We start from the raw sequence: 14,499 nt of genomic DNA, 5'->3' as shown, positions 1-14,499 counted from the left end.
TTACATATTGCGGCATACGGCAGGGATACGGGAGCGCCCGGTTTTAGCTCCCCCCAGCCGTATGCGGTCCCGTATTGGTAAAAACGTGATGTGAACCCAGCCTAATACTAGCAGATAGTAAATAATTCTGGCCTGAAGAGCTTGCACTTAGACTTTCTCTTTAGCATTTATGCAATGTTTTAGCGACCGCCACCTTTATAGAGTTGAAGCTCTAATAAAAGAGATGCTTTCTATTGCTGTGACAGGAAAAGCGCAGGATCCTGGATGAGGTGGACAGGATACAGAGGGACCTGGAACTTCAAAAACTGAAACTGCAGCAACTAAAGGTGAGAGGGCTGCTATATGAGACTCTGTTACACCTCCTGTCACCAGGCATCGTATTCTCACTGATGATTTCGTAGTACTTAAAAGAACTTTTGCAACAAAGGGAACTGCCGTGTCACAATATAGAGAGTCACCTGGATAATCGGAGGTAACTTGGCCGTGGTCCCCAGCCTAGTCCTGAAGATGCACGTAACAAACTCCGCTACGTGCAGGCCGACTGGTGACTACAGCCGCTACGCCCCCTTTGGTCTAGAGGATTTTGTGACCCCCCCCCTTCAGATTCCTTTAAAGAAATATCCTTTATTCTAAACCTAGAATGTTGGTGGGCCTTAAAGGGGTACTCCGGTGGAAACAATTTTTTTTTTTAATTAACTGGTGCCAGAAAGTTATACAGATTTGTAAATTACTTCTATTTAAAAATCTTAATCCTCTGAAAAACCCAACAGCTCAGAGCATGTGTAAAAAGAGCAAAACGTAGGAAAAACACCAAAAACAAGATAAAATAGTAAATATGGTGGAAAAATTCCTGTTGAAAACAACAATCCACAAAGAAAACTACACTTCACTCTTAGTAAATGAGGCCCAGTGTGTATAGGAATATGTATCATGGTCCCTGGTTTTTGACTAGGAGTTGCCACCAACCCTTCATAAATCTAAAGATACATAGATCCATTAAAGGGGTACTCCAATGGCCAGCGTGGAACTTAATGCTCCGAACAATGTTTTCGCACTGCGGGAGTCATGGACGACCCCCGCAGTGCGAAAACAGTGTCCGGAACATTTAGTTCCACTCTGGCCAGTGGAGTACCCATTTAAGATTTATAAATCTCCGCACATAGAGAAGATGTAGAGGCATTATGAGTCCCCTAGACTGCACCTTACTATAGACAGAACTAGTAGAATAATATAGATAATCTGTCACTAGATTGTAGACATCCAAGACACAAAACCTAATGTGGTTTTTCTCTTCCCTTGTCCTTGTTCAGAGGAAGTCTCTGCGGGATCGATGGCTGATGGACGGCCTGGTTCCTTCTCCAGGTGCAGAAATAGAAAATCCTCTAAATGACACAGAAGTAAAAATAAAGACACTGGAACATGAGCTGGAAAGGTGAGTAAACAATGGCATCCATAGAAACTGACTGTAGAGTAAACTCGCGTGACTGATGGAAAGTGACCATGTCCTGTTTCGTTTTAGCCTCCAGTTACAGCTGCTTTATTTGGAAAATCCAGAATTGAAAATTGCAAACTTGAAGAAACACCAGGTAGGTCCAAAAATTTCTGGAATGTTTTCTTGCCGAGACTCCAATTTTATGTGTTGTCCAATGAAATCTAATCTAATATAGTTTTATTCAAAATACTCTGTAATATTTATATCATTTCAGGCACCTGACCCCCACAGACAGGTCATGAATGGTGACCCAAGTCAACAGATCTCTGACCAGAAAGACCCAACCCCTGAAAAGAGAGAAACACAAAAAGAACACAAAGTCATAAAAGAGGAAGACATGCAACCTAATGGAGAAGACGAAAAACAGGGAGAAGGTGTTGAACCCTCCCAAAAAGATCCTGCACCAATAAAGGTTGTTGTGGTAGGGCATCCCATACCAGCTCCTCGAGGAAAAAAAGTGGAGAAGAATCAAGACCACACATCTCCAGATCATAGGCATCATAATGTGGATCAGGGAAATAAAGAAGAGCATGACAAGAAGACACAAGATAAGGAAAATCTGAATTTCAATCATAAACCTCAGGATGACAGGTTCGAGAATCTGGGACCAAATGAGCAGCTCGAAGATGAAAGCCATGACCATGACCAGGTCCATGGTTATACAGACCAACCATCAAACCAGAATTCTGAATGTCTAGAAAAGAGACTGGAGCTTGAGGAGGAAAACTTGGAACATCTCACTAAAGGACTAGAACGTATAGATCTTAGCTTCAGTGAGGAAGGGTCCAAGGTGGATGTCTCACAACCAAGTCTATCAAATGAGGACATAAGGAATGATTTGGACAATCAGTATAATGTGGTCAAGGTAATTCTGCTTGAGAAAAGTGACCAAGATGAGAGTAAAACGCAACCATCTCCAGTTATGGTGAAACAGCCTGAAGACCAAGGAGAATCATTGGTGAGGGACAACAATAACCAGGATGTAGAAGAGAAGCTGGTGTTAGTATCTGTATCAGTTATACAAGATCAGAATGAAGAGGTTATATTACCAGTTATATATCAAGACCAAAATGAAGAATCTGCACTTCCAAGATGCCAAGAGGAACCTGTTGACCCCATGCCCGTATTGATAAGTCATAACAAAGACCAAGATTGGGAGTCAACCTCATTTCCTGCACATCAAAGCCTAGTACTACTGTCCTCCGAACAGGAACAGAGTCCAAAACTGCCATGTAAAGATCCAAGCCCATCACTGCCATGTGTGGCCCCAGTTAGTCAAGTTCAAATATCCCAGGTTGTAGTTATATCCACCTCTGGACACACATCTTCTGAAGAACCTGCCCAGCCCTCTTCAGGCTCTCAACCGAGTCCATCAACTGATCTCCGAAATCATCCTGCTACAACAGAAGCAAACACTCCTGCAGAAAACCAGCCGCTGTTGCGCAAACCCGCAGAGACTGATGACCAGTCGGGCCCCCATGGGACCAACACAGCAGAGACACGTGATAAGAACCCTACCGGGAAAAAGAAGAGTTGTCAGTGCTGTGTGGTCATGTGAGAAACAGGACGCTACCGAAAAAGAAATCAAGAGTTCCCAAGTGCAAAATTCATCTCTGGTTTGAAATGAAAATTTGTGTAATGTAGGTCACCAGAGAAGACACCATTTATAGTAAATTCTCGGCACTAGCGTCATTGAAATATGGGCTATGACTACCCAGTTACAAACCAGAAATGTATGTAGTATATCGGTGTACACGTCACCAGCACACAGTGGGTGCAGCCATTTTGTAGGCTTGGACCATCACTCCTGGAAGGGAAGAGGGCAAAATGCTCAGGAAAATTGATACAATCCACAAAATGTCTGCTGCCTCCGCTGTGCCCAGGCAACGTTCGCACTTTATTTTAATGACATTTTTTTGAAGACATAAATAGTAGATAATGAAAAGGAAATATGTTAATAATTGTATGAATTTATTATGAATAAAACAGAACCTGTATTTTTCATTCAGAACCTCATGTGATACTTGGTTTTGTGGTGAGGAAATGTGAAATGCCTCCCTCTTTTTTTGCTCCCTCTCCCCTCTCACAGCATTCAGAAACTGCAGCTTCATCCCCCTCCCTCCCTTCTCTGAATTTTGTTTCACACTAGATGGATTTTTTTGGGTTACTGAGGAGGTTTCTTATCATTCATCCCTGCTTGCCAGGAAAAAAGGAATTATTGGCAGATGGAAGGTAAGGAACATTTCTTTTTGTAAGTCTATATTCTCGACAATCACATTAATCGCTAAAACGTTGTACAGGATTACACTTGCCAGTCAGACAATAAGTTCTGAGGGCGTGTAGCCTCAAAACATGAAAGAGCATGAATTGTCCCCACAACTCACAGAGATCTCAGCCACCTAATTCTTGGTAACAATGGGTTCACACCACGATTGTGCCTTCCATGGCACATATACATTGGCAGCCTGTAAAATGAGATGCTGATATGATGAGCAGGCACGGGCCCTATTGACTTTATGGTCAACTATTGACATTTCCCAAACATATATGTGTTTGTACTGCTTTTCCACACTACAAACACCTATATGTTCAGGAAGTGACCTGAATGTGATCCCTAGCTGACTGTGTTCAGGTCGTTGAAGACAATGGGGCCCAAGCCTGCCTGTGCTAGTATAGGTCAGCATCTCATCTGGATAGGTTGCCATCATATACGTGTCATGGATGTCTGTGAGTACACTGCGTAAGCACGCACGTCTCGCAGATCACTGTGTGTCTGCTCATAGCAGTGGATTGCTGCTACAATCAGACAAAGCAAGACACACAGACACACCAGGAGACACACTCTATGGACAGTAAGCACATCTGCAGTGTCGGATACGCTGCGGATGCCCTAACGTGTGACCATGCCTTTAGGGTGTATTTACACGTACAGTATCCTGCGCATATCTGATTTTATGCTGCAAATTTCAATGTAAACTAAATAACGTAACAGTTTTAAAATATGTGCAGGATACTGTACCTGTGAATAGATCCTTAGTAGGTAAGTAGGGCACAGATGTTAGAGAGTGCATTTGCAAAGTCAGACTACACAGGGTTTGTTTGTAGTCTGTTACCATAGACACATATAGGTCTGTTTAGGAGCTGTAGACACAAAACAGGAAATACAGTACTTACTAAAGACTAGTTGCAAAGTTGGTGTTGTTTTTTTTTTTTATTATGAAAGTGGAGATACCCTTATAGTGTTACACACATGTTGCTTAACCAAAATGTTGTTAGTATAATATTAAATGTATCAGGCCATTGATTATTTTTAGTCATCTGGCAGCCAGGATCATATAGTGATATTAATGGACCAGTCCTGTCATTGTAAGATAAAAGTTAATTGAGTTTGTCAAAGGAAAGCTCTGGTTTTATATTGTAAAAGGAAGGAAACTGCTTCTCAACAATATGCGCTTGCAGTCAGGACAACAGTGGTTGCTGAGGACTTTGTCCTCGATGTTAATGTTAATAGAGCCGGTCTGGTGGTTTACTGGGATTCAAGGATGCAGCAATGAAGGTTAAGGCTTGTAAAAAGTAGATTTTACTCTATATGTGAAAAAATATAACTACTATAATACTGCTCCTATATACAATAATATAACTACTATAATACTGCTCCTATATACAAGAATATAACTACTATAATACTGCTCCTATATACAAGAATATAACTACTATAATACTGCCTCCTATATACAAGAATATAACTACTATAATACTGCTCCTATATACAAGAATATAACTACTATAATACTGCTCCTATATACAAGAATATAACTACTATAATACTGCTCCTATATACAAGAATATAACTACTATAATACTGCTCCTATATACAAGAATATAACTACTATAATACTGCTCCTATATACAAGAATATAACTACTATAATACTGCTCCTATATACAAGAATATAACTACTATAATACTGCTCCTATATACAATAATATAACTACTATAATACTGCTCCTATATACAAGAATATAACTACTATAATACTGTCTCCTATATACAAGAATATAATTACTATAACACTGCTCCTATATACAAGTATATAACTACTATAATACTGCCTCCTATATACAAGAATATAACTACTATAATACTGCTCCTATATACAATAATATAACTACTATAATACTGCTCCTATATACAAGAATATAACTACTATAATACTGTCCCCTGTATACAAGAATATAATTAATATAACACTGCTCCTATATACAAGTATATAACTACTATAATACTGCCTCCTATATACAAGAATATAACTACTATAATACTGCTCCTATATACAAGAATATAACTACTATAATACTGCTCCTATATACAAGAATATAACTAATATAATACTGCCTCCTATATACAAGAATATAACTACTATAATACTGCCTCCTATATACAAGAATATAACTACTATAATACTGCTCCTATATACAAGTATATAACTACTATAATACTGCTCCTATATACAAGAATATAACTGCTATAATACTGCTCCTATATACAAGAATATAACTACCATAATACTGCTCCTATATACAAGAATATAACTACTATAATACTGCTCCCTATGTACAGCAATATAACTACTATAATACTGCTCCTATATACAAGAATATAACTACTATAATACTGCTCCTATATACAAGAATATAACTACTATAATACTGCTCCTATATACAAGAATATAACTACTATAATACTGCTCCTATATACAAGAATATAACTACTATAATACTGCTCCTATATACAAGAATATAACTACTATAATACTGCCTCCTATATACAAGAATATAACTACTATAATACTGTCTCCTATATACAAGAATATAACTACTATAATACTGCTCCTATATACAAGAATATAACTACTATAATACTGCTCCTATGTACAAGAATATAACTACTATAATACTGCTCCTATATACAAGAATATAACTACTATAATACTGCTCCTATATACAATAATATAATTACCATAATACTGCTCCTATATACAAGAATATAACTACTATAATACTGCTCCCTATGTACAGCAATATAACTACTATAATGCCAATGACATTTGGCTGTGTTCTTTTAGTAAGACCCTTATGTTCCCCATGACCCCCTGTAGCGATGTGTTGTGGTTCCTGCAGGTAACATTATCAGCAGTCACCTGACATTAGACACCACAGGTCAAGGGTTGTAAATTATCCATTAGTTGTCACCGAGCTACAGTAACCAGTCTGCAACTGGGATTTCTGTCACGATGAGTTCTGCCAAAGTGTTCATGCTATAGATGATATTTAATGAATTATCACAATAAAAATAATTATTATTGACTTTGTGAAAGAGAAACAGGGCCCCTCTAATATTGGGACAAGTGACTACAACATTCAAGTGAATGGGATATAGAGATGTGTGGCGCTGTTTCATGCCAAAAGTCTGTTAGTCTGTTGCGTATGATCAGGATCAGTCGATGTGTGTGTGTGTGTGTGTACATAAGGAGCAGCACTATTTCTGCCCATTATATAACTTATATATGAAATATACCCCTCTGTAGACTCCATCTGTAATTTTTGGTTGTCCTTGAGTTAGTGGGTGTAGACTAGCTGCTATGATTTCCCCCACAAAATTCACATATACAGAACAGAGGATTGTATTAACCTAAATCTCTATAGTACACTATCAGAAGCAGCTTTAGGACATTATGCAGCAGCACTGAGTAGTGTAAATTGTAAACCAGCACTTGAGTGAGATATAACACTTAAATAGACACTGTCATTTGAACAAACTTTGCATAGATCAATGGTACAAGCAAATATAAGAAACTGTATATGAATATGTCTTATTAGACAGGCCTGTTATCAGGCTTCCTCCCTCCCCCACTTCTGCCGATCAAATCTTCTCTAAAAATCAGCGGAGCTGTGTGTAGCGCACTGTAGTCCAGGTACGCCAACATGGAGGATGGAGGGTTATGTGTCCGCCATAGCATTTTTCTCAATACCAGTAGATGTAAGTGCTCATCCCATCCCTGTCACTTCACAGCACATGGACACCTTTACTTAAGGGTTAAAGGGGTACTACAGTGCTCCAATGTTCTGAACATTTAGTCACAGCCACGCCCCTTGTGATGTCACGCCCCGCCCCCTCCATTCATGTCTATGGGAGGGGGTGTGTTGGACGACACGCCCCCTCCCATAGACATGAAAGGAGGGTGTGTGGCATGATGTCACGAGGGGGCGTGGCCATGACATAACGACCACTGCTGCAGTTCGTTTACAACATCGGGTGCTGCAGGAGATTGCAGAGACCCCAACAGCGGGAGCCCGCCATCAGACATCTTATCCCCTATCCTAGATTTCTAGCAGTGGAGTACCCCTTTAAGACTATGCCCCGTGGATTGGGAGAACAGAAAACCATAGTGGTCATGTTTCCTAGATCTAGTAAAATCACAAATCACATGCCACATTCTTGACATAATAGTTGAAGACACCTTTACTTCTTACAAAATTTATTTTTTTAATCCAGTATTATCCAAAAATATTATTTATTTACACAGGGTCAGTCATATGTAAAGTGGATATGAATTCTGGACCTTATAGTGCAAAGTGCGCCGGGGCACCACATGGAAAGAGAGATCGTAAATCTCATATACAGAAGATGTTGTAGGACAGGTTGAGCACCATTGTTTCCTCATACCTGTGAGATTATAGGACCCATCCCTTCTAAAGTGTCATGTCCATATAAAAGTAACACCGTAGATTATTGTAATATAGCACCTTCACTCCACAATGAGATCCCATTACCAATGTAGAAGACCATCGTATCTAATACTATGTGACCAGGACCTGCCTATGATGACCACCTTCACTCCACAACGAGTTCCCATTACCAATGTAGAAGACCATTGTATCTAATACTATGTGACCAGGCCCTGACTATGATGACCACCTTCACTCCACAATGAGTTCCCATTACCAAGGTAGAAGACCATCGTATCTAACACTATGTGACCAGGCCCTGACTATTGTGACCACCTTCACTCCACAACAAGTTCCCATTACCAATGTAGAAGACCATCGTATCTGATACTATGTGACAAGGACCTTACTATGATGACCACCTTCACTCCACAATGAGTTCCCATTACCAATGTAGAAGACCATCATATCTGATACTATGTGACAAGGACCTTACTATGGTGACCACCTTCACTCCACAATGAGCTCCCATTACCACTGTAGAAGACCATAGTATCTGATACTATGTGATCAGGGCCTGACTATGATAACCAGCTTCACTCCACAATGAGTTCCCATTACCAATGTAGAAGACCATCATATCTGATACTATGTGACAGGGACCTGACTATGGTGACCACCTTCACTCCACAATGAGTTCCCATTACCAATGTAGAAGACCATCGTATCTAATACTATGTGACCAGGACCTGCCTATGATGACCACCTTCACTCCACAATGAGTTCCCATTACCAATGTAGAAGACCATCATATCTTATACTATGTGACAGGGACCTGACTATGGTGACCACCTTCACTCCACAATGAGTTCCCATTACCAATGTAGAAGACCATCATATCTGATACTATGTGACAGGGACCTGACTATGGTGACCACCTTCACTCCACAATGAGTTCCCATTACCAATGTAGAAGACCATTGTATCTAATACTATGTGACCAGGACCTGCCTATGATGACCACCTTCACTCCACAATGAGTTCCCATTACCAATGTAGAAGACCATTGTATCTAATACTATGTGACCAGGTCCTGACTATGGTGACCACCTTCACTCCACAACAAGTTCCCATTACCAATGTAGAAGACCATCATATCTGATACTATGTGACAAGGACCTTACTATGATGACCACCTTCACCTCAGTCCAGTCTTGTTCAGGCTAACATTGTCAGAAATATTCCAGTCAGGTGCCGGTGGCCAAAATAGGATCAAACTGGAGCACCAGAGCCTAAGCAGAGTCAGACAGACCCATCAGAAGTCCAAGCAATGGGAACCTCTACCATCTGAGGCCCAAACCGTGATCAGATTGGACCACCCAGGCCCCAAACTGGGTCACACTGGCCCACCAGAGGAACTCTCGGATGAGACTGGCGCACCAGACCAGAGGTCCAACTAGGGTCCAATAAGACCATTAGTGGATCTTCTATGTTATTCAGGTCCATCTGTGGATAACTTACAGTACCAGCTGTTGGGTTTATCACTTTTTTGGGGTTCTTTCACAAATAACCAGTCTGTTTTGGCACTGGTTTTGGGCCAATATTGCCCATTCCATCCAGGGGCAGATAACTTTATCTTTCTTTCTTCTAGGCAGCTTTAGGTTTCTTTCATCTTAAGCACATTATCTCCTCTGGGGTTGGCATGAAGTGTTTTTCATACCCAGAAGTGATGACGGGAGCCTTATTTAGTAGAGTTGGGCATTTTTTATACCCAGAAGTAATGTCAGGATCTGTATTCAGTAGAGTTGATGGCTGTGGTGTTGGTGGTAGTAAGGTCTGTGGTGATGGTAGTGGTGGGGGTGTTGGCGGCTTAGGTGGAGGCTCTATCTCTTCCACTACTTCGATCACCAGATTGAGGGAAACCTGTAGCAATATAAACACATATATGATATTAGATGAGAAATCTTCAGTGGTTAATGCTATACTATACTATAATAGTATGTGAGGTCTAGACATAAGGATGGGATAGGAGGTCAGGATATGAAGACAGGATATAAGGTGAGGATATGAGAACGAGATATGAGGACAGGATATGAAATTGGGATATGAAGACGGATATGAGATGGAGATATGAGAATGGGATATGAAGTTGAGATATGAGGTCGGTATATGAAGTCAAGATATGAAGTCGGGATATGAGGACGAGATATGAGGTGGAGAAATGAGAACGAGATATGAGGTCGGGATATAAGGTTGGGACTTGAGGACGGCATATGAGGTCAGGATATGAGGACGGGATATAAGGGTTGAGAATTGAGAACGAGATATAAGGATGGGATAGGGGGTTGAGATATAAGGACAGGATATGAAGACGAGAATTCAGAATGAGATATAAGGATAGGATATGATGATGAGATATGATGGCGGGGGATGAGGACAGGATGTGAGGTCAGGATATGAGAATGGGATATGAGGTCAGGATATGAAGACGAGATATGAGGTCAGGATATAAGGACAGGATATGAGAACAGGATATAAAGACATCATAGAATCATATTGACAATAACAATTTATATTGATCCAAAGCAGCTAGAAAATGGCACTGTAAACAATTGACCTCTATGTCATACATGTTTCAAGATGGAGGATCTGGAATGCAAACTCACTGTGCAATATTTAGAAATGTCTGTAAAGTTGTAATGTCTGTAAACTACATTGTCTAACCTCCGGAGGCCCTGCTTAAAATTTTCCTAAAATATCTAACATAATTTTATTGTTTCCTATAGGAATCTGTGAGCAGCAGCAAAATGCTTAGTGCAATTTACAGACCCCCCTGTTACGCCGAGCGCTCCGGGTCCCCGCTCCTCCCCGGAGCGCTCGCTACACTCTCCTCACTGCAGCGCTCCGGTCAGATCCACTGACCCGGGGCGCTGCGATACCGCCTCCAGCCGGGATGCGATTCGCGATGCGGGTAGCGCCCGCTCGCGATGCGCACCCCGGCTCCCGTACCTGACTCGCTCTCCGTCGGTCCTGTCCCGGCGCGCGCGGCCCCGCTCCCTAGGGCGCGCGCGCGCCGGGTCTTTGCGATTTAAAGGGCCACTGCGCCGCTGATTGGCGCAGTGGTTCCAATTAGTCTGATCACCTGTGCACTTCCCTATATTACCTCACTTCCCCTGCACTTCCTTGCCGGATCTTGTTGCCATCGTGCCAGTGAAAGCGTTTCCTTGTGTGTTCCTAGCCTGTGTTCCAGACCTCCTGCCGTTGCCCCTGACTACGATCCTTGCTGCCTGCCCCGACCTTCTGCTACGTCCGACCTTGCTTCTGTCTACTCCCTTGTACCGCGCCTATCTTCAGCAGCCAGAGAGGTTGAGCCGTTGCTAGTGGATACGACCTGGTCACTACCGCCGCAGCAAGACCATCCCGCTTTGCGGCGGGCTCTGGTGAAAACCAGTAGTGACTTAGAACCGATCCACTAGCACGGTCCACGCCAATCCCTCTCTGGCACAGAGGATCCACTACCTGCCAGCCGGCATCGTGACAGTAGATCCGGCCATGGATCCCGCTGAAGTTCCTCTGCCAGTTGTCGCTGACCTCACCACGGTGGTCGCCCAGCAGTCACAACAGATAGCGCAACAAGGCCAACAGCTGTCTCAACTGACCGTTATGCTACAGCAGTTACTACCACAGCTTCAGCAATCATCTCCTCCGCCAGCTCCTGCACCTCCTCCGCAGCGAGTGGCCGCTTCTGGTCTACGCCTATCCTTGCCGGATAAATTTGATGGGGACTCTAAGTTTTGCCGTGGCTTTCTTTCCCAATGTTCCCTGCACTTGGAGATGATGTCGGACCAGTTTCCCACTGAAAGGTCTAAGGTGGCTTTCGTAGTCAGCCTTCTGTCTGGAAAAGCCCTGTCTTGGGCCACACCGCTCTGGGACCGCAATGACCCCGTCACTGCCTCTGTACACTCCTTCTTCTCGGAAATCCGAAGTGTCTTTGAGGAACCTGCCCGAGCCTCTTCTGCTGAGACTGCCCTGTTGAACCTGGTCCAGGGTAATTCTTCCGTTGGCGAGTATGCCGTACAATTCCGTACTCTTGCTTCAGAATTATCCTGGAATAATGAGGCCCTCTGCGCGACCTTTAAAAAAGGCCTATCCAGCAACATTAAAGATGTTCTGGCCGCACGATAAATCCCTGCTAATCTACATGAACTCATTCACCTAGCCACTCGCATTGACATGCGTTTTTCCGAAAGGCGTCAGGAGCTCCGCCAGGATATGGACTCTGTTCGCACGAGGCGTTTCTTCTCCCCGGCTCCTCTCTCCTCTGGTCCCCTGCAATCTGTTCCTGTGCCTCCCGCCGTGGAGGCTATGCAGGTCGACCGGTCTCGCCTGACACCTCAAGAGAGGACACGACGAGGCATGGAGAATCTCTGCCTGTACTGTGCTAGTACCGAACACTTCCTGAAGGATTGTCCTATCCGTCCTCCCCGCCTGGAAAGACGTACGCTGACTCCGCACAAAGGTGAGACAGTCCTTGATGTCTACTCTGCTTCTCCACGTCTTACTGTGCCTGTGCGGATATCTGCCTCTGCCTTCTCCTTCTCTACTATGGCCTTCTTGGACTCCGGATCTGCAGGAAATTTTATTTTGGCCTCTCTCGTCAACAGGTTCAACATCCCAGTGACCAGTCTCGCCAGACCCCTCTACATCAATTGTGTAAACAATGAAAGATTGGACTGTACCATACGTTTCCGCACGGAGCCCCTTCTAATGTGCATCGGATCTCATCACGAGAGGATTGAACTTTTGGTCCTCCCCAATTGCACTTCTGAAATTCTCCTTGGACTTCCCTGGCTTCAACTTCATTCCCCAACCCTGGATTGGTCCACTGGGGAGATCAAGAGTTGGGGGCCCTCTTGTTCCAAGGACTGCCTAAAACCGGTTCCCAGTAACCCTTGCCGTGACTCTGTGGTTCCTCCTGTAACCGGCCTCCCTAAGGCCTATATGGACTTTGCGGATGTTTTTTGCAAAAAACAAGCTGAGACTCTACCTCCTCACAGGCCTTATGATTGTCCTATCGACCTCCTCCCGGGCACTACTCCACCCCGGGGCAGAATTTATCCTCTGTCCGCCCCAGAGACTCTTGCCATGTCTGAATACGTCCAGGAAAATTTAAAAAAGGGCTTTATCCGTAAATCCTCCTCTCCTGCCGGAGCCGGATTTTTCTTTGTGTCCAAAAAAGATGGCTCCCTACGTGCTTGCATTTACTACCGCAGTCTTAATAAAATCACGGTTAAGAACCGCTACCCCCTACCCCTCATCTCTGAACTCTTTGATCGCCTCCAAGGTGCCCACATCTTTACCAAACTGGACTTAAGAGGTGCTTATAATCTCATCCGCATCAGAGAGGGGGATGAATGGAAAACGGCATTTAACACCAGAGATGGACACTTTGAGTATCTGGTCATGCCCTTTGGCCTGTGCAACGCCCCTGCCGTCTTCCAAGACTTTGTTAATGAAATTTTTCGTGATCTCTTATACTCCTGTGTTGTTGTACATCTGGACGATATCCTGATTTTTTCTGCCAATCTAGAAGAACACCGCCAGCATGTCCGTATGGTTCTTCAGAGACTTCGTGACAATCAACTCTATGCCAAAATGTCTGTTTGAATGCCAATCTCTTCCTTTCCTAGGATACTTGGTCTCTGGCCAGGGACTACAAATGGATCCAGACAAACTCTCTGCCGTCTTAGATTGGCCACGCCCCTCCGGACTCCGTGCTATCCAACGTTTTTTGGGGTTCGCCAATTATTACAGGCAATTTATTCCACATTTTTCTACCGTTGTGGCTCCTATCGTGGCTTTAACCAAAAAAAATGCCGATCCCAAGTCTTGGCCTCCTCAAGCGGAAGACGCCTTTAAACGGCTCAAGTCTGCCTTTTCTTCGGCTCCCGTGCTCTCCAGACCTGACCCATCCAAACCCTTCCTATTGGAGGTTGATGCCTCCTCAGTGGGAGCTGGAGCTGTCCTTCTACAAAAAAATTCTTCCGGGCATGCTGTTACTTGTGGTTTTTTTTCTAGGACCTTCTCTCCGGCGGAGAGGAACTACTCCATCGGGGATCGAGAGCTTCTAGCCATTAAATTAGCACTTGAGGAATGGAGGCATCTGCTGGAGGGATCAAGGTTTCCAATTATTATTTACACCGATCACAAGAACCTCTCCTACCTCCAGTCTGCCCAACGGCTGAATCCTCGCCAGGCCAGGTGGTCTCTGTTCTTTGC

The 14,499-nt window shown here is 43.3% G+C and overlaps 2 protein-coding genes across 10 annotated transcripts in view; one reads left to right on the top strand and one right to left on the bottom strand.

Moving 5' to 3' along the window:
• PALM3 (paralemmin 3) overlaps positions 1–3,496 on the top strand; it is a 210,042-nt gene extending 206,546 nt beyond the window's left edge. For all 9 annotated transcript variants that reach the window (XM_056570277.1, XM_056570279.1, XM_056570280.1 and 6 more), the window contains 4 exons: positions 246–326; positions 1,311–1,432; positions 1,520–1,586; positions 1,707–3,496. In XM_056570277.1, the coding sequence (XP_056426252.1) occupies positions 246–326; positions 1,311–1,432; positions 1,520–1,586; positions 1,707–3,050 (1,614 nt within the window). In that variant the 3' untranslated portion in view covers positions 3,051–3,496. The remainder of the gene's footprint in view (positions 1–245; positions 327–1,310; positions 1,433–1,519; positions 1,587–1,706) is intronic.
• A 4,334-nt stretch (positions 3,497–7,830) lies between these two features.
• IL27RA (interleukin 27 receptor subunit alpha) overlaps positions 7,831–14,499 on the bottom strand; it is a 57,444-nt gene continuing 50,775 nt past the window's right edge. Inside the window, exon 14 of the mRNA XM_056570272.1 lies at positions 7,831–10,143. Within this exon, the coding sequence (XP_056426247.1) occupies positions 9,889–10,143 (255 nt within the window). The 3' untranslated portion in view covers positions 7,831–9,888. The remainder of the gene's footprint in view (positions 10,144–14,499) is intronic.

The sequence above is a fragment of the Hyla sarda genome, chromosome 4 (genome assembly GCF_029499605.1).
Source record: "Hyla sarda isolate aHylSar1 chromosome 4, aHylSar1.hap1, whole genome shotgun sequence".
Lineage (NCBI taxonomy): Eukaryota > Metazoa > Chordata > Amphibia > Anura > Hylidae > Hyla > Hyla sarda.
This window is presented reverse-complemented; position numbering and strand designations above follow the sequence as displayed.